The sequence below is a fragment of the Apus apus genome, chromosome 3 (assembly GCF_020740795.1).
Source record: "Apus apus isolate bApuApu2 chromosome 3, bApuApu2.pri.cur, whole genome shotgun sequence".
Lineage (NCBI taxonomy): Eukaryota > Metazoa > Chordata > Aves > Apodiformes > Apodidae > Apus > Apus apus.
Window position 1 is genome coordinate 102,357,276 of NC_067284.1, and position 18,265 is coordinate 102,375,540.

At 39.9% G+C, this 18,265-nt stretch overlaps 2 protein-coding genes across 15 annotated transcripts in view; one reads left to right on the plus strand and one right to left on the minus strand.

Moving 5' to 3' along the window:
- Positions 1-3,676, plus strand: part of REPS1 (RALBP1 associated Eps domain containing 1) — a 65,451-nt gene extending 61,775 nt beyond the window's left edge. For 11 of the 12 annotated variants that reach the window (XM_051615872.1, XM_051615874.1, XM_051615873.1 and 8 more), the window contains one exon: positions 237-3,676. In XM_051615872.1, coding sequence (XP_051471832.1) covers positions 237-305 — 69 coding nt within the window. In that variant the 3' untranslated portion in view covers positions 306-3,676. The remainder of the gene's footprint in view (positions 1-236) is intronic. The other variant, XM_051615881.1, reaches the window with a different exon arrangement.
- Positions 3,677-10,080: 6,404 nt separating this feature from the next.
- On the minus strand, positions 10,081-17,931 carry CCDC28A (coiled-coil domain containing 28A). Of its 3 annotated transcripts, none has more exons than XM_051615887.1 (6): positions 17,873-17,931; positions 16,935-17,129; positions 14,144-14,307; positions 13,077-13,231; positions 12,385-12,407; positions 10,081-11,028 (listed from the first exon to the last, which is right to left on the minus strand). In XM_051615887.1, the coding sequence occupies exons 2-6, from the start codon at positions 17,090-17,092 to the stop codon at positions 10,974-10,976; spliced, it is 555 nt and encodes a 184-aa protein (XP_051471847.1). In that variant the 5' UTR covers positions 17,093-17,129; positions 17,873-17,931; the 3' UTR covers positions 10,081-10,973. The 3 variants fall into 3 exon arrangements, with proteins under 3 accessions (XP_051471847.1, XP_051471846.1, XP_051471845.1); XM_051615886.1 differs by lacking the exon at positions 17,873-17,931 and adding an exon at positions 17,370-17,468 and having other exon boundaries at positions 16,935-17,121; XM_051615885.1 differs by lacking the exon at positions 17,873-17,931 and adding an exon at positions 17,370-17,460.
- Positions 17,932-18,265: the final 334 nt, after the last annotated feature.

Consider the following 18,265-nt stretch of genomic DNA (forward strand, 5'->3'; position numbering starts at 1 on the left):
GTTGGTTTTGCAGCTGGTTACAGCTAGGTGGTTTTAAGCAAGATATTTTCTTTTAATGAGCAAATACTAGCTGGCCAGTCTTCTATTCAGATTGTGGGAAGAGTTCTCCGGATTCTAGAAGAGACCTGGATCTCAGTTCTCAGAATTGAAGCTGACATTTGCCTGTTTGGCTCACATGAAGACAGTTTTAATATTAATTCTCTGTGGACAGTTAGTAGAAAATCTTTCTTTTTTAGGATGTTCTTGAAGAGAGGATCTCCCTGGAAGTCCAACTGGAACAACTTCGACCCTTCTCTCACCTCTAAGCCTACTGCCGTTAACTGTGAATTTACTAATTTTGAAAGGGGTGTTCGTTTCAAAGCCTATTTAAAGATCCATGCATCTAGCTCAGTGCACTGTATTCTACATTAAATGTTGTGGTTCTATTTTGTCAATTTGTCCACTTTTGTATTTAAGTATTTTAATTTCAGTACAGAGAAAAAAAAACTTTTTCCTTGAATGTGACACTGCCTCTCACATCATTTTCTGTGGGCATCCCTGATCTTTGTTGGACTTGAGTTTGCAGAGTTTGTCGCCAAAATTTCCAACTGGAATTTTTTAGTGGTTTCTTTTTTTCCCCATTAAAACACTGTTGCAGAAGAGGATTGCTAATCAATTTACTTTAAACTTTAAGCACATAAACTCTTCTTTTGTTATGGCATTTATTTTATTGTGCCAGAAAAGAGAAAAACTAGTAATCTGTCATCAGCCAATGTTACTTTCCAAGCTGCCTTTCACAACTGGAAAGTTGTTCACAATTCTAGAAAGCCTGCCTCTTTGCAATAAACCAACTAGTTCAGGTTGACAGAGTTCTTGCAGGCTGTTTGCTGTATCATCTGGATTTGATTTTTTGTTGCATACATTACAGAGTATGTAACCACAGATTGCCAGGTGTTCACATTTTATCCATTCATGGTCCTGATTCAGCTGCATGTGTATAAAGATCTAGGGTACAATTGGTAGTCTCTCAGACCTTTTTCAGTCCTCCCTTTGTGAAAAGTTGGGTGTAAATCCCCAGCATATTAATTACACATTCCCTAAGCACCACCTGTAATTGCATGTTTCACACATTACCTTTTTAGTAACAAATCACATCCACCAGTCTTCACTATAACAAATTGTATTGTCAAGTAATGTGTCAATACCTCTATGAACTTCTACTTCCCAGCAAAAAAAAAAAAAAACAACAAAAACAACAACCCACAACAACAAAAAAAAACCCACAAAAAATTAACAGTTTGCTTTTTAGAAATTCTGGGGTACCTTCTGTCACCTTCTTTCCAGGCCTTATTTCTCTGGAGTTTAGACAGGCTTCACTATCAAGAGAGTTCCCTGAGTGTATCCTGCTATTCAGGTTGATGTACTGTATTAGGATTTGTTGTATATTGTATGATACACACCTTTTGATCTCATATGTAAATTTGCATTAATTGCTGACTAACAGCAAATATTCTATTTAATGGCTTCTTCTGGCTGTGGGATCATAGATGTTTAACTGCATGGATGTATCTCTGCAGAATCAGAACTAGCAATTGTGTGATTTTTACACCAATAAAACAGCACAATATTTTGATTTTGTTGATTCATCTTTACCTGGGAATTGAAACTTGTTCAAAGAGCGGGGAGGGTTTTATTGCAGGTCTGCAGGCAATTTTTTTGTAATTTTGACGCATGTATGCAAAACAGTCCATCATAATCACCTGACCATTTTCTTCCCTCATTTCTTAGCTGTTGGTCGGAAGTGATCAAATTCTCTTCGTAATCTGTGGCTGTACTCCTTTTGTATTCTCCTATAAGCAAATGTCATATAGTTGTAACTTCTAAAAAGTAAATGCTACTACTGACTTGGATCAAAGAAACGTATATTTCTTTAGTCTGCATTTCTGGTTTGATTTCCTTGAGAGTACCTTTCAAAATTAAAACCAAATGGATCCCCGGTTAGCTGTCCTTAAACTCACTGTCTCACTTCTATGCTTAAATGAAATTCTCTTAACATCTGCTTCCCTTACACAAGGATAGCTCAAATCAGATATTTCCACTGGATATGCTCTTTGTTAACATGAAAAAAAGTATTTATTTTTCTGGTTATTGTATAGACATTGGATAATAATGGTTATTTTTAATACTGTAGCTATGCCAACATTTTTTCAAATGTCATGGAAGTGTTGCAGATGCCTTATGTATGTAATCCAAAGCAAGATTCCCTGGTATGAAAGACACGAATGTCATAGTTGGATGAAAAGATACTTTCTATTTGCATGTTAATGGATTAAAAAATGCTAGCTAAATGGGCACAAAGCTTACATATAAATTACTTTTCAACTGTGCCTTGCTGATTAGTAGATAAAGTGCAAGACTTTAAGAAATAACATAACCAGGGAAATGCAAAAAAAAACACCCAAACCAAACAAACCAAACCAAAAACCCAAAACAGACCAAAACAAAACCAATTCAAAGTTGATTAACTAGTCAGTTCTATTATAACTGCCAAATAGCAAGAACAGTGTTTTAAAAGTGGGAAAAGTGGGTCACTTATGGTAGTAAAAAAATGTTGATTTCAAGCCAACTGTATCTTGTCCACAGGTTATTTTGAATTTGAAAATACATTTTTAAAATAGAACTTTTCATATTAATATTTAAGTACTAACCCTGTGTTTGTAGCAGCAAGATTCTTAAATCAGAATTTAACATTTTAAGCTTAAATATAAAAAGCCTTTTACATTCAAATGTGACATGTAGATATGAATTTATGTAACATCCGTATCTTTCTAGTGGAATGTCAAGTTAGTATCTCAAATTAAGAATTTAGGCAATCTGAACATTTTTGTGTCTTGCCAACAAGTCTGTTTTTAAGAATTTTTGTGGATTACTTTTAATGTATCATTCAGTAAGTTTTAAACTAGTTTTCCATGATCAGAAGAGCTTCTAACTGAAAAATTACTTATGTCTTAAGGACATCACTGCCAATGATGTTCAGAAGTTACCTCAGTAATGTAACCCAACTTTAATCCTGTATAAAATTATTCCCCTGTCTTCTCCATTTGTTTGATCTTGATCCAGCTACTTGATGCATTCTTTTTTATGAACTTAGATTGTAAGCTCTTTGGGGCAAGGAATTATGTACTGTACAAGTGATGTGCTCTCTATATTGCAAGTATAAATGTAGGCTAAATAGGATGAAGTGTGATTCATGTACCCAGCTAGGATGGATGGACAGCAGCATGCATTTCTGAAACACCTGCAAAATGTTTTTCTTTGGACTTTGTGATTGGGGGAGTGTCTCTTTTCTAACTTGATTTGCATTTCTGTTGTTTCTCCTACTAATGTGCCTCTCATTCCACCTGCTTTGGAGTTGCTTTTTTTCTCTGTTCATTGCCTATCTTTGGACTGCAGAGAAGACTTCCAACCTGCAAAGGTAAAAGGCTGAAAAGTCACTTTTTTTGAGCAGCATTTTAAGTCTACCCAATGTAAGCTAGTATTTTCAATTTTTTTGTACTTCACATGCCCCTCATTCTATTTGCAATTATATAGTACATTAACTAGAGGATCTCTTATTACTGAAAATGTCTTATGTGTGATAAACAAACTTGAGGTTATAAAAACTTAAAACTGAAGAAAATAAATCTGCAGCATTGTTTCTTGTGTGAGATGTCTCTGTCCCTTATGGATGGGGTGTACTGTGTTTCTGGTCTACAGCAGGGCTGAGTAAGTTGTTACTCTCCTGGGTTCTGCTATGCCAAGAGTTTGCAACTTTATGAATGACCTAGGCTGAATCACTTTCCTAAAAGAAAGAAAAAAAAAAAAAATTACCATCTCCTGACTCGTTCTAGTATTAGCTTCTCGTAGAAGGTAGTTTCACTAAATAATAATAGTTTACAAAAACATGGTACTCCAAAGTATATAACAACAATGCAATGCTCACTCTGTGTGGAACATTAAAAAATAACTTACGTATTTTAAATATATTTGTATGCTTAAGTTGCTTCAATAGTATACAAAGTAGACCATGCGCAGTTGAGTATTCAGTTATACTCCCCTAAGTTCCATTTTTTGAGACAAATAACTAGTTTCATAAGCAGAATTCCAGCATGATGTACATCCATTATGTACTAATCATTTATAAGACGGTTCTATAGAAGAAAACACATGAGAACCAAGGACCTTGGTTAAGAAGGTTAACATTAAGACTTCTCTAGTAACAAAAAATACTAAAATGTTATTTCTCAATAGTCTTCAAAAATACCTAACTAACTCTTGTATAGGAACAATGTTAAAAATGTCTATATACTAATAACCAAATGAGACTCCACAGTGTTGTCCTGATAATTAGTACCCAAGCAAAATACAAGCCTCTGAAATTATTGCTTTTCAAAATTGTTATGTGTTTGGGGAAAGAGTTTACTACTGTGTAATTTTCATTCAGTAATATTTCTTCAAATTGGCAACATGGGCTTTAAAGGTGTAATTCCTGCTTTAAAACTAGATTGTACACTAGTTGTGCCTAAACTATGCGGTGCTGATTGTGCACTAATTGTACCTCGTTGTGCACTAACAGTGGACTCCAAAGTGATATTTCAGTACTTTTTCCATCTTAGAGATATATAGGTATTCAGTGTCTTGCATTTAACTTACTGTTAGAAATAGCCCTTGTTTTATTTTAATAGTAAAAAAATCAGAACTGTAACTATTAAATCACAGAATCACTGAATCTTCAAGGTTGGAAAAGACCTTCAAGATCAAGTCCAACTGTCTGCCTTACAACCCCTAATCACTAAACTATCTCCCAAAACACCACGTCTGCCTGTTTTTTTAACGCCTCCAGGGATGGTGCCTGTACCACCTCCCTGGGCAGCCTGTTCCAATGCCTTACTACTCTTTCTGTGAAGAAACTTTTCCTAATATCCAATCTGAACCTCCCCGTCACAACTTGACCCCATTTCCTCTTGTCCTGTCGCTTGTCACTGACCTCACCATAACCTTCTCTCAGGTAGTTGTAGAGAGCAATGAGGTCTCCTCCTCAAAATACTAATTTTGTGATCTCACGGCTCATATCCAGATCTTTAGGGGAATGTTAGTACTATTTGTCACACTTTGACAGCATGCTGTAGCACAGAAAGTTACATGAAATCTCTTCCATCTTTGGTAGATGAGGTGTTCTTGATGCTTTCACTCTTACAGATACAAAGAAGGCATCTAAGCTGGAAGCAGTTCAAATTACTATGATGTTTTGACTAATCTTGATTGTGAGCAACCTAGGAAGTTAACAAACATAAATAGTAAAAACTATTTAAAGTGACATTCAGGGGGGCATTGATGAAAAACCAAATTCTGGCAAATACTGCTCTTGAACCCTGACTGGAGTGTTTGTTTCCAAGTATGCTGAGGAGCTCAGAGAGGTAGATACAAATCCTACTCTACAATGTGTGTAAACTCTTAAATATATCCCCTACAGCAGCAGTGGTGGCTTTTGCTTTCTGTTATCTAGCTTTAGAAGTCCGAACATTTATCTGTTTGGCTCAAGTCAGACTGCATTTAAACTGACAGAGGAGGGTATGGTCCATGGGGAAGAACAAGTTAAATGTAAGGAACAGCACTTTGAGTTGGGAATGTCTTATTTGGTATCTTTTAAAAAGTCACATAAGACTAGCATTTGAAAGAAGAATTGCATATTGAGAAAGAAGGCACTAAAATCAATTATTTGCCCTGATGTGCAGCTGTGGGGGAGTGAGGAGTGGAATAAGCATTACAAGTTACTGTAAACTGTGACCACTTGCATATATCAACACTTGTTGGGGAATTCTGAAGGTCTAGCATGCATGATTGGCTGTGTCAGACTTAGAAAAATGGTAGGTATGGTAAGTAGCTTCAGCAATATATGACTTTTCAACAGACATTGGAGGAAATACTTTAGGGAAGCCTTTTTGGTATCTTAAGAGCGTGTTTCAATAAAATGCCATGGAATTCAGAACATGCTATGTGCTGTTGTGCTTTATTTTGCAGGTCTTTTTTAACTGATAGAAAGCTTCAGTCTCAGTATGAAAATACAATGTGCATTTCAAGAAAGACATTATGAAAGGAATTTATAGGAGGTTGTAATTCTATGTATTCTATCAGAAACTGCAGAAGTGCCTCTAACTTGTCCCTTCTATGCCTCCTTACCTGTGGAAGAAGAGCGCTGCAATTTAAAACCAACCCTTTTCCTAGAGCTTCAACCCCATTGTCATTCATTGCCCTCATGCCTGCTTTCTGCTCAGAAGGAGCTAAAAGGTCACAGAAGAATCAAGAGGTCATTTGCCATAGAACTGTACTTGAAAGGAATATATTTATTGGTAGTGTTAAAGCAAGAATATTTCCATGGAAAAGCAATACTAATTCACATGTCATTTTGCCAAAAATTAAGAGGCTTATCATTTTGGTGGATTCGGTTGTTTTCACCATAGGTGGACTTGCTAACCAAAAAATACACTAAAATTGTATTAGAATGCTTAGAACTTTTAATGCCAGAAGTATTAAATGTTGTTTTGTGAATGTTTTTTTATACTTTTTTTTCCTGTAGCCTTTTCAAACAGTGGAATCTTCTGAAGATTTAAAGCTTCCTTTTTGCGAGTAGCTATGCATGTAGAATGGCAGGAAAATCTTGGTTCCATAGATTTAAGTGAGGTTGCGTTTCAGCTGTCACCACTCAGGACTGTTCTGAGCTGAAATTAGTATGAAGTGAGTACTGCCAAAAATTTAACAGAATGGACATTATGTTGATTCCAAGCTAGAATTTTGGGTATAACATTGCAACACCGTCCCCAAGGCAGAGGGACCGCGGCCACTCATGTCCCGAGACTCTGCCAAGAAAGAGGAGCCTGAGCCCGCCCTGGGCTCCGGGGTGGGATGGGGCTCCGGACCGACACGGGCAGCTCTGCCTCGGCGGCAGGGAGAAGGCTGGGGAGGGGAGCAGGCTAGGCAAGAGAGAGGGCTGGGGTGGCCCAGTCCCAGTCGCTACAAGTACAGGCCTTCGGGAGCGCCGCAAACAGGTTGTGGCGCAGCAGTTCATGGTGGCAGATGGTGCCAGGTGGTGTCCCTCAGAGGTCTGTATTGGATCAGTGTTTGCATCTTTTTAATATTTTTCAAACTCTGTGTGAAGACAGTGCTTGCCAGTCTGAACAGATACCCATGCAAAATGATGATCACATTAAAGTGTTTGGATAGTAGCAAGGAATACAACTTGCTTCCATCCCATTTCTACACACCTTTCAAAATAACATGGTACATTCCTAGTTTAGTAGTGAAACTTGGAAAATGAAACTTGAGGATTTTGAAAATACATGCTAGAGTTGTTTTTCAAGCAAATGCTTTAAAAATCTCCCACTGCTACACCCTGCTGCTGTTTGCTAGTCTTTTTCATTAGAGTGAGTGCTGTCAGTAGAGCCCTAACATGCAAAGTTGCAGTCCTGCTGGGCTGTTTTTCTTCCCAGCACACAATTTTTGAGGCCTGAGAATGTCTCTGAAACCTTACCCAGAAAGAGCCTTTGGGGTGGTTCTACTCCTGATCCAGCTCACCAACTGTTCTTCAGCTTAACATTTACAGAAGTAATAGTGTGTTTTACTGTAACAGGTTCTTCCCTTCCTACTAAAGACCCAACTTTAGAAAAGTAGAAAAAAACTACTTCATTATCTACTAATGTGGGATTGCAGGTTTATGAACTTAGGCAGTTCAGCCACTCTGTTTATTTTTATACTGTGACTTAGTTTGGGTTTGATGGCAGAGAAAGCCTTTTCTAGTGCTGCTGTTATATGGGGAGCTGTGAGTTTAAAAACATACTTTTGAGGTTTGTAAAGTACAAGGAAAATTATTACCAGTGATTTGTAAATCCACACTTGGCACAATTTAATCACCTAAAGTAGATGTCGCCCAAGAGGCTACAGCTTTAAAATGTGTGTGACAAAAATAAAGAAATGGCTGTCATTATTTCCATTCCAGACTGGCAACCTCTTGAATGTAAGGCTGCTTTGAGAGGACTACTGGTTTTTATTTGTATGCCTTTCTGAATCCACAGCTGCCATTTTAAATCAGACCTGCTGAGATAGTTTCATGAGCTTCTGAGCACAACTGTTTCCAGCCAACCTAGAACTTTGATTTCTGGTACTTCCAGACACACTGCCTTACCTTAGAAACCATGTTTCCTGACAACTTCAAATTTCAGTGACATTCTTAGGATAAAAGCCTTGTGGTTTCCACTAAAGATGTTGCATTTCACAGTGCATCTATTGGAAGTTCTAGCACAGAAGACAACAATCTCTGCTGCATCAGAAGGCAAAGATGTGTCGGCTAGTTAATCAGTGTGAAGAAAAGCTGAGCTCCTACACTTCAGACTCCATTACTCCTACACTTGAGACTTTGTGTGAACAAAGCATTCCCACAGCTGCTTCTGTCCTAGGGGCAGGAGCTGGGGTCTATTGCCTTTTGTGGGAAACGTGTAAATGCCCTCATTTTTTTTTTATGTGAAAGATTACAGTATGACTCATGCAAAACTTGCTGGCTGATCTGCAGCTCATTTGCAGTCACTGTGATCATCAGTAGCCTGTCACCACACCTTGCTCTGAGCCAGCTGAAGCCTAGAACTGGGTTAAGGTTGCTCAGGTTTATTGATGCAGGTCTAACAAAAATATCTTCTCTCTGCAGTGCAGTTGTTACATGGGTCCTGCTCTGATGTCTCATCCCTGTTGTCATACGTTCTACACAATACCCTGGTTGGCACTTCTGAGCAGTCAGTGGAGGGTTTGGTATGTACTCATTCACATGAAAAATTTCATCTTTTTATATTGAGTGAACAGCGCTGTCATAAATAAAGCCCATGTTTTGTGATGATGACAGTAAGATTGCACAAGTCATAGATCACTGACAGTGAATTTAATTATTTGTAATTACAAGGGATTGGATTGCCAGTGTTGCTGGCTAAACACATTGTGTGTTTATAATCCTGAACAGTCTCTGAACTCAGAACTCACATGGACAGAACAGATTTATGCATGTGACATTTAACATGAAGTGCAGATTCAATTGCATGAGGAGTGATGAAATGCAAGCACATTTAGAAAAAATAACTCTTAACATGCAGCAAGCCTCCTGGCATCCTCGTGTGCTTTGGGATAGTCTAGGCCAAATTTGGATGCCATCTTCATTTTCAGTAAGTGAGCTCTGTGCCCAGCTTCCCTGTGATAGGGAAACTCTGAGCAGCTCCCTTCTAGAAAAAAAAAAATTACCTTCCAAGCACCTGTTACACCTACAACAGTTGGTGTTCATACAAGGGAATAGTCAGGGAAATAATCCATTTGAAAACAGTTTTGATTTCTCATAAGAAGCTTGAGACTTTGTGTGGAAAAAGCATTCCCACAGCTGCTTCTGTCCTAAGGCAGAATTATTGCTTAAAGAGTGGGTGGGAAAAAAGCACCAACCTTGGCTTCAGTTTTTGAGAAGCATGTAGTATTCTAGTTCTCCTGAGTCATCTTTGGATTTCACATCATCACAGGTATACCCAACAGGCTGGGACTTGGGAGGTATTTTTACCAGCATGCATAGAGAATCTCAACAACGAAAGAGATGAATTATGTAAAACAGACAACCTAAAGGAAAAGCCCAGCTGGGATCCCTACTGATTCATTAATCATTGCAATTTGCCTGGTAAGGGAGGCAGGGAATAATGGTGTTTGAGGCTGAACTTGTAGCTTGAGCACGCTGGTGGTGTTTGAGTCACCTTTCTATCCTCAGCTGCAGAGTGCAGGCTTGACACTACATGCAATTCCAGAAGGAACTGGAGCTAATGGAATCCACAGCTACATCTTGTGGCTGAAGAAGCAACTTCTCTAAAGATGCTGAAAAAAAGGCATCTTTGTTCCCTGCCCACATGCCCACTTTGGGTGGATGAAAGCTTCACTCTTAAATAGAAGGATAAGTATTTCATTCCTTATGTAGTTAAGTATATACAATATGGAATCTGAATGTATTACCTAAAACCCAATTATAAAATAAATTTAGAACCAAAGACATAGTTTAATGGACTAGGAGAGAAATTTTTTATCTAAAAGCAGCCTGATTTTAAGTTAGTACAGAATATTTTTCCTCCGACTGTGAACACTAATACAATACCAATTAATATCAGGTAACTTATAAAATAGGAATCACTACAAAATTGCATACACTGGATTTATTGAACAGTAACTATTTACCCAATTTTGGAATTTCACAATACTTAATTGTGTGGACTACTGGCATGCATGCTAGTTCTAATTTAGTGACACTTTATTCACAGTTACAAAAAAAGTAAACTCGGCAAGTATTCAGACCGTGCAAGAACTCGTATCTTCTTAACACAGCTGAACAGAGAGCAGCTGCCCTAAATTAATTGTCATATATTTAAAATGTTTTACTTTATTAGGAATAAATTAATCTGTGGCATCACTGATCAACAGGACACTAAAAATAATGTGCAATTGTGTACATACTGATCAGAAAGGCAACATCATCACTACCTTCATAAAAATTGGAGAAATGCTAATGAACTTATATATACATATATCACTTTCAACCATATGAACAAGACTGAGCAGAAGAAATGTACTTCCAAGTTTCCCCAATTTTTCTATTTAAATAAGGCAATAATTAAAAGCATAGCATCATAATAACCTACTTCAAACTCCAGATACTGAGTCCTGACATAATGCAGTGCTCAGAGGGGAATGTACTAAAATAAACGCTTGGATTTACACTTTGCTCCTTCATTGTGTAAAATAAAAAAAAAAAGCCAAACAAACAAAACAACCCACAACAAACCCCCCCAAAAACAGCACAATAAAGTCAAACCACAAAACCCCAACTGTTCCAGATTCCACTGTCAGGAAAAACAAAAGCTTCTGGAGGAATCCTAATTGACAAAACTATTCTTTCAGCCAGTGGCACTGTTTGGAATATCTTGAGCATCTGCTAGATGTAGCTTTTGGCTGAAGCAAACCATTAAGGAGTAACATTTTCACATACAGATAAGGTGTAAGGAAGATAGCAGTGTTACAGAATATGCTCAGTCCTGTGACAGGTATGCACTAGTCCAGATGAACTCAGTTAATATTAAGTCCTGTGCTAGTTCTCAACCAGTAAATTAATCTTCCTCAGTGAAGCCTTAAGCATTACACACCTCTGGATTTGGCTGGCAGATCAAGGGGGAGTGGCAGATTACTTTTATCATTATTATGATGACATTCCACTTGTGTTATGAGCCTGGCATGAACTGGCTTTACACAGTCACAGAGAATGTGCACGCTAGTCTCAAACCAGAGTTCCATCTTCCTCAGTGCACACCAAGGGAGTAACATCAGAAATAACTACACTGCAGTATAACTGGGTTTGTTCAGCCTTGAGAAGAGAAGGCTTAGGGGAGACCTCATAACCATGTTCCAGTACTTGATGGAGACTCCCTATTTACAAGGAGTCACATAGAACAGACAAGGCGTAATGGGCAAAAGTTGCTCCTGCGGAGATTCCAACTGGACACAAGAGGTAAATTTTTCACCATGAGGACAGACAAACGTTCAAATAGTCTCCCAAGGGAAGTCGTAGATTCCTCCACATTGGACAGTTTTAAGTCTCAGCTTGATGGGTGCTGAGCCATAAAGTACAGTAGTACCTAGAAAGGTTGGACCAGATGATCCTTGAGGTCCCTTCCAACCTGGCATTCTATGATTCTATGATAAACTAAATGCAACACTCAACTGTGTTCTTAGCTTATCAAAAAGCATGATATAACAGACAAGCCTAAACCATTTAGCTTTATCTCCTCCTGTGTGGGCAAAGAGCACACATTTGTTCAATTACCAAAGCTCTGCTCAAGTATTTGACTCAATTCTAGTCTAACCCTAAAAAACAGGAAATTAGTTCAGTCCACTACTCACAGTAAAACCAGTGACATATTTACAGAAAAAAAAACTAAGAGTCAACAGCATTCACTTATCAATGGGACACAAGACTTCTGAATACTGTAGAAGGAATATTACTACCAATGTTTGTTCCAGAATGTCTCAGCAACAGACTCTGCTTTTGACAGGCTTTGCCACTGACTGTCAACACATAAGTCTCAAGTGGTACACAAGAGCTAAATAAATGACCACATGAAACAACAGCCTGTAACTAAAAGTGTTAAGATCCAGTCATGTATGTATTGGAAGAACCTAAAATCCACACTGTATTACAGTAGGGATATGACTCTTGTAAAGACACCAGTTACCAGAGAAATAAGACTGTAATTTGATTACAGTTAACAATAATAACAACAATGCCAAATAGACATTTAAGGAAAAGGATACATAGATGAATTCAGTTCTTCTAGCTGCAAAACAAACGTACTAAGTATTAGAAATGGCAGTTCAGTTAGTAAAACAAATGCAACAATTATGTTGATATGATTAAATACATTAAATACATTACAATGTATTTATTTGCAATACAACAATGAAGAAAATAATTAATAGCTTGGGCTGAAAAGTGTAATTTTACTACAAAAAGCAAGCAAGCCTGCACTGAATTCTACACCAACAGAGCTAAGTCTCAAATTAAGTTTAAAACTGCCAATCTCAGGAAGCTTAAAGAACTTTTTACAATTCTGGTTTTCATAGAAATACACTGAAGAAAGGAGACAGTGGAAATGTAGAATATACAGATATAAAATCGTTGTGTGTGGTTTTCCCCAGATGCAAGAGGATGGATCACAGGGAAAATGGTTGTAGTTCCCTGGTACACTAGCTGTCTCTGAACAGGCCTACATCCCCAGACAGTTTACAGCTAAACTGCTTCACTCACCAAAACAAGCAGCAGCCTATAAAAAAGAAAAACAGGTCCTGTGTTTTCTCAAAACCAAGATGAGGGCAGGGCTTATGTCCTGGTTCGCTACAGAACCACGTTCTCCTCAGCAGTAAACCACTGCCCACCCAGCAGTGGTGGTTTCCTAAACCGATTGCTGTGGGCAAAGTTGTGTGTGTTCTGCCTTCCCAGTACTTACATCTGACAACAGCCTATCCAGGTTGGAGTCACTGGCTAGTTTTCTTTTATCTTCAGGGAGTTCCTCCAGCTCCCCATAGAGCTCCAGATTGAGGCGAGCAAGTTTCTCCTGCATACTCCGCACATGCTCCATCTGCTCTATGGAACATTCATTTCCTAAAAGGATGAGCAACAGCTTTAGATAAAGAAACCTGAAAGAACAATTGAAGGTGTGAAGGTGCAGCTTTCTGCATTGAAGGAGAGGAATTTTAACACCCGACTTAGAAGTTAATTTGATTTCTCAATCATTTCTCCCATTTCACTACTGAAGTTTCTGTCATTCTGTTGGGTGTTATGTGCTGAACTTACAATAAACTGAATTTCTCTCCAGTTTAGGAAGACCCTATACTTTTAAATTTAAGTGTGATCACAGTAAACCTTCTTGGGGATTCTTTCTTGTAACTGATGCTTTACATAATGCAGGCTTTTCAGGTTCTCTTGTAGAATTGGTGTGGAATTAACATGACAGACTGACCTAACACTAAACTTGAAAAAGCATTTATGCATCTTTCTACACAGTATAGGGAAAAAAAATAGAAGCAGAAGAGTGTCATGTTTTTTTTCTGAAACTTCCATCAACTGTGAAGCAGTAAGATGCTATGACAAGAGTAAGCTGGGTAGAATGCAACTTGCATTGGATTCCACAGGAGTGGTTACCAAGAGTCTGAAGTGTTAATATGCTGCAAAATCAGGTGTTAAATACAATTACTTTTTATTATTCCTATACTATCATAAATAGGTGACTTTAAACTTGGTATCTTAAATCTCTAAGCCAAGGTACTGCCTTTGGTATGCCATGCTGGAACAATGAAGTGGCATGTGAATTATTTCACACCAAAAGATAACCCTGCAATAGGACTACCATTTTGAAATGCAGTAGTATCTATTAAGTTATGTTAATCCTCATTTTATATAGCAGAAACCAATGTGTCAAGCTGGCAGTCTGTCCATACAGCACACTTTTTTGCAAATGTTACCCTTGTACAGCTATAAAACAAATTATTGTGTACAGACAATTCACACAGTTACCAAATGCTTGAAGTTTGCCAGAGTGGAAGTCATTCAGGAGACTGAGAAGTCCCCTTTCCATTTCTTGGACATCTGATACATCTGTGAGAAAAGAATGCTGGATCGGTGCTGCCTGTGCCCCTTTTGCTTCACCTCCTGGAGGTTTGGCTTTCTCTTTAATTACACTGAAAAAAAGGAATAATTAAACAAAACAAAAATATTACTTCCTGCTTTCACTGAGAACCTGAAATGTTCAGTAAGTGTACATCTGGGCTTTGAAAACAAAACGGAAAGTAATATGTATTTCAGTCACTCCTTTGAAATTAAAAAATGGATCAGGATCACTAGTTTGTCTCAACGATAAACAACATTACTATCTTAACAGTTTGATACTACAAAATGAAAGACGTCCACAACCTGCTTTCCTGCATCAGCAGAGCATGTGTATGTAATGGTCATCTTAATAATGTGAAGAGGACCATTACCCAACAACAACACACAGCACACGGGCAGTTACATAAAATCACCCAAAAAGCTTCCACAAACTTGTTAAGACAGAGAGAAAAACCCTCAGCAATCATTACGCGCCTGTTGTCACAAACACCTATAGACTGCAACCAGTGTGGGAAACAAACCAGAGTGCTGATCTTGCTTCCAGACAAATTTTCCTATAGTTCCTTCTTCCCACATTCAAATAACATCCCAATTCTTAAAACTCACCATCAAAAGCAATCTCTCAGTCCTCTAGCCCATATCAAATGGAACTAATCCATGCCCAAACAAGTCTTATATGTGCTAAAGATTCTCTATAGCCCCCTCTGCAACAAACCCATCAAAATTCCTGCATCCCATACATTTTTCTCTGGACATAAAATTTACTCAGAGCACTGTGTGCACACATAAAAGTACACAGATCAATCTTAATAACCATTGTAAATCTAAATGAATGTGCGACTGACATGGAAGCTAAACACGCAAGTATCAGTCAGAAGCAGCATATTCTATTTCTGACCAGAGACAGACAGACAGACTGCATCCTAAGCGAGTACAATTCAGGTAAGGGGCTGTTTTCATCCTGGATTTGGCCACCCATGTGTGTACACAGCCTTCCTCTCACATTGACATAGCTGCTTCTGCAGCCTCATGGTGAGTCTGATGAGTCTGTTCAGATACTTATCTGGTAAAAAATTATGAGCCTAAAAATTAAAGTTTAGAATACTATGGGATATTTAAAAAAAAAATAAATCACAGACTTAGTAAAGGCTTTATTTAATTAGTGAAGATAATAACATTTATAGCATAGTACCCCCCACCCTTCCCTTAAATACTCCCATGCTCTCCAAATCAAAAAGTCTCTCTTTCCTATGGGAAATAATTCTTTTTCCAGCCTAACAGCTTCTGCAGTCTATAAACATTGTGTAGACTATGTAGTCGATATGCTGGAACAACTAACAGTCCGACAATTACTATATCTGGTTCAACTCAGAGCAACATGTCTCAATTCAGGTTTAACTTAAACTCTTTCTGCCTCAATTTCAGACTTGACGAAAGGTTTGTATGCCAGAGATATCTATTTTTTTTCCACCTGTAGCTGAAGTTTAATACAATGTATTATTGCTCCTGGAAAATTTAATTATATTCTTGCAGATGAAGTGAAAGTTAATAAAATACTCCCACTCCCCTATTGTAACAGCAGTTCATCCTCACATTGTTATGTCAATTACCATTCCTGCTTGGAAAGTTCAAGAAACTGTATTATCACTGCTTAGTAAGCTTGACTTAACAACTGAACAAGAATGTCCTTTTCCACATCTTAAACCAAGAGGACATTTTCTTCTCTAGCCAATATTGTAGACTACAATAAAGGAATTTCTAGTACACTCCAGAATAGTGTTGAGACTTAAACTGTACAGTTAGCTGCAGCAATTTACAGCCCATTAGTATTTATTTCTCTCAAAATATTAGCATATTTTTTCCTGAAACATAATGCGTAGACTTTATATTGCATAAATTCTTTATTCATCAGGGCAATACTGGATCCTTCAAACAGACTATCTATGCTAATAATGACAGTTCAGTATTTTCTCTTCAGACTTGCAGGTCATTAAGCTTGGCTGTCTCTCTCTAGCTACCATTTTCTTTAAGATCCCTCTTCCCTCATTTATCTACTGTATCTGCCACAGCCAAGAAATATATTTTCTAACATGCAGGAAAATTAACATTCTCAAACTGAAATAGATGTATCATCAGTAACACTCAAACTATCCTACAGTGGTACTTTCTGAAAAGCTGAATGCTTGTCTCTGCACATGAGTATGTCCTGAGAGCTACTACTGCCCCCAAACAGAAAACACCCAGAAATTTCAGTTCTAGCTCATCCTGTTCAATTTACATCCTTCATTTCCTGTTCTACTTGACAGTTCCAACCTTGCAGTCATTCAGTGTTGTATTTGTTCCTCACAGCTGTACTTATCTCCCATGTGATGCCCAGATTTGCCCGTATTTGATCACCTAACTCTTGTCTTTCAACAGTCACATCAGGTTATCATGTCTTCAACAAAACTGTTATGAGTCTACAGCATTGTGTAACATTTTATAAAGCTTACAAGAAGAGTATTTAGTACACTCCTTTTCTGTAAAATAACCATTATGTTGCTTTGCTTACAAAGGCAAATAATCAACATTTTCACAAGTCTGAAACTTGCTCTTTTCACTCTGCCCCAGCCAATCTGACCACTTTTTAGGCTGGCTGAACACTGGCAGGTTTCTGGCTCTTACTTCCACTGAACTTGCAAGATGTTCCCAAGCTTACCGTTTTAACTTTGGTTTTTGTACTGCAGGCTGTGGTGCAGGATTTGAAAAGGCTGTACTCTTACTGACCGGCACCGAGTTTTTCTTGGAGCTAGCAACCTGAGCAGGGTGACTGGTAGATGATTTGGGGCTCCTCCTCTTGATTTTTCTTTCTTCCATTTCTTTCAGTTTACTGCATCTAGACTAATCTATTGTCCTCCAAAGGGAAAAAAAAAAAAAAGAAAGAAAAAAGAAACATCCATCAAAACTGGCATTTACAACAAAAGCAGGGGGAAAAACAGGTCACAGTGCATGGAAATCCGGCTTCAAAGATGAGCTGTCACTCATTTCTACAAACAAGAGTATCCAGTTTCCAGAAGTTGCCCCGGCCTGCCCGATTAGCGAAACAGGTAAGAATTAACATCTTCTGCATCCGCGCCTGCCAAGAGGTACGTACCAGTGACCTGAAAGTTTGCGTCCCGTGGGTTACTGCCAGAGAACACGGTGACTGCTCCAGTCCACACCGATCAAAACACCGAGAAACGCTGGCGCCGTGGGAACGCTCTGAATCATCCTCGCCAAAACTCCTCCGCAGGGAGAGGCCGTGGCCTTGCCAGCACCCCGCCGACGCCGAGCTGCCGCTGCCGCTGCTGCCGCCGCTGCCGACACCCGCACGACTGACGCGCCAGGCCGCTGCTGCCGCCGCTGCGGGAGGGCCGCTCCCGGGCGCTACCCAGCCGTGCCGCCTGGGGCGCCGCCCGCCCGGAAACGCACCCCCGGCGGAGGCGGCAGAGGGCGGGTTCCCCGCGGCCACAGCGAGGCCAACCTGGGCAGCCCGTCCCGGACCGCCCCCCGAGGGCTCCTTCCCCGCCCCCCGCCCGCGGTACCGGCACGGGCGCCCTCGCCGCGCGCCGCCACGTCATCAGCACGCGGACCCCCCCCGCCCGGGCCCGCTCTTACCCCCTCCCCGCGGGCGCGGCAGGTCACGTGGCCGCGAGCGGGGGCCGGGGCGGCGAGGGAGCCCCGCCCCGCCCTTTGCCAGATGCATTCTGGGAGTCCCTTGCGCTCCCCGGGGAGGTGGGGGGCGGGGTGACTACCATCCCCAGAACCCCCCGCGGCCGGCGGGGGCGCGCGCCGGGCACGGGGCGGGGCCGAGAGCGGCTCTTGCGCATGCGTGGGAGCCGCTCTTCACCGCCCCACACCCCCCCTACCCCCCCCCTTCCCCGCCGGCGTGAGGGGGCGGGGTGGCGGGTGCGGCGTTAACGGCCGTTAACGGCTGGAAGGGGCGGGGCCGCCTCCCGCAGCGCGGTGCGGGCAGCCGGGGCTGCTGCTCCCGGGACGGGCGGCTGGCTG

Coding starts and splice junctions, on each gene's coding strand:
- CCDC28A (XM_051615887.1), bottom strand. CDS start 17,092: ATGGAAGAAAGAAAAATCAAGAGGAGGAGCCCCAAATCATCTACCAGT. Junction 13,232..14,143: donor TGGCAAACTTCAAGCATTTG/GTAACTGTGTGA, acceptor TCATCCTTTTAG/GAAATGAATGTTCCATAGAG. Junction 11,029..12,384: donor GAAGAACTGAATTCATCTAT/GTATCCTTTTCC, acceptor GGTTTGCTTCAG/CCAAAAGCTACATCTAGCAG.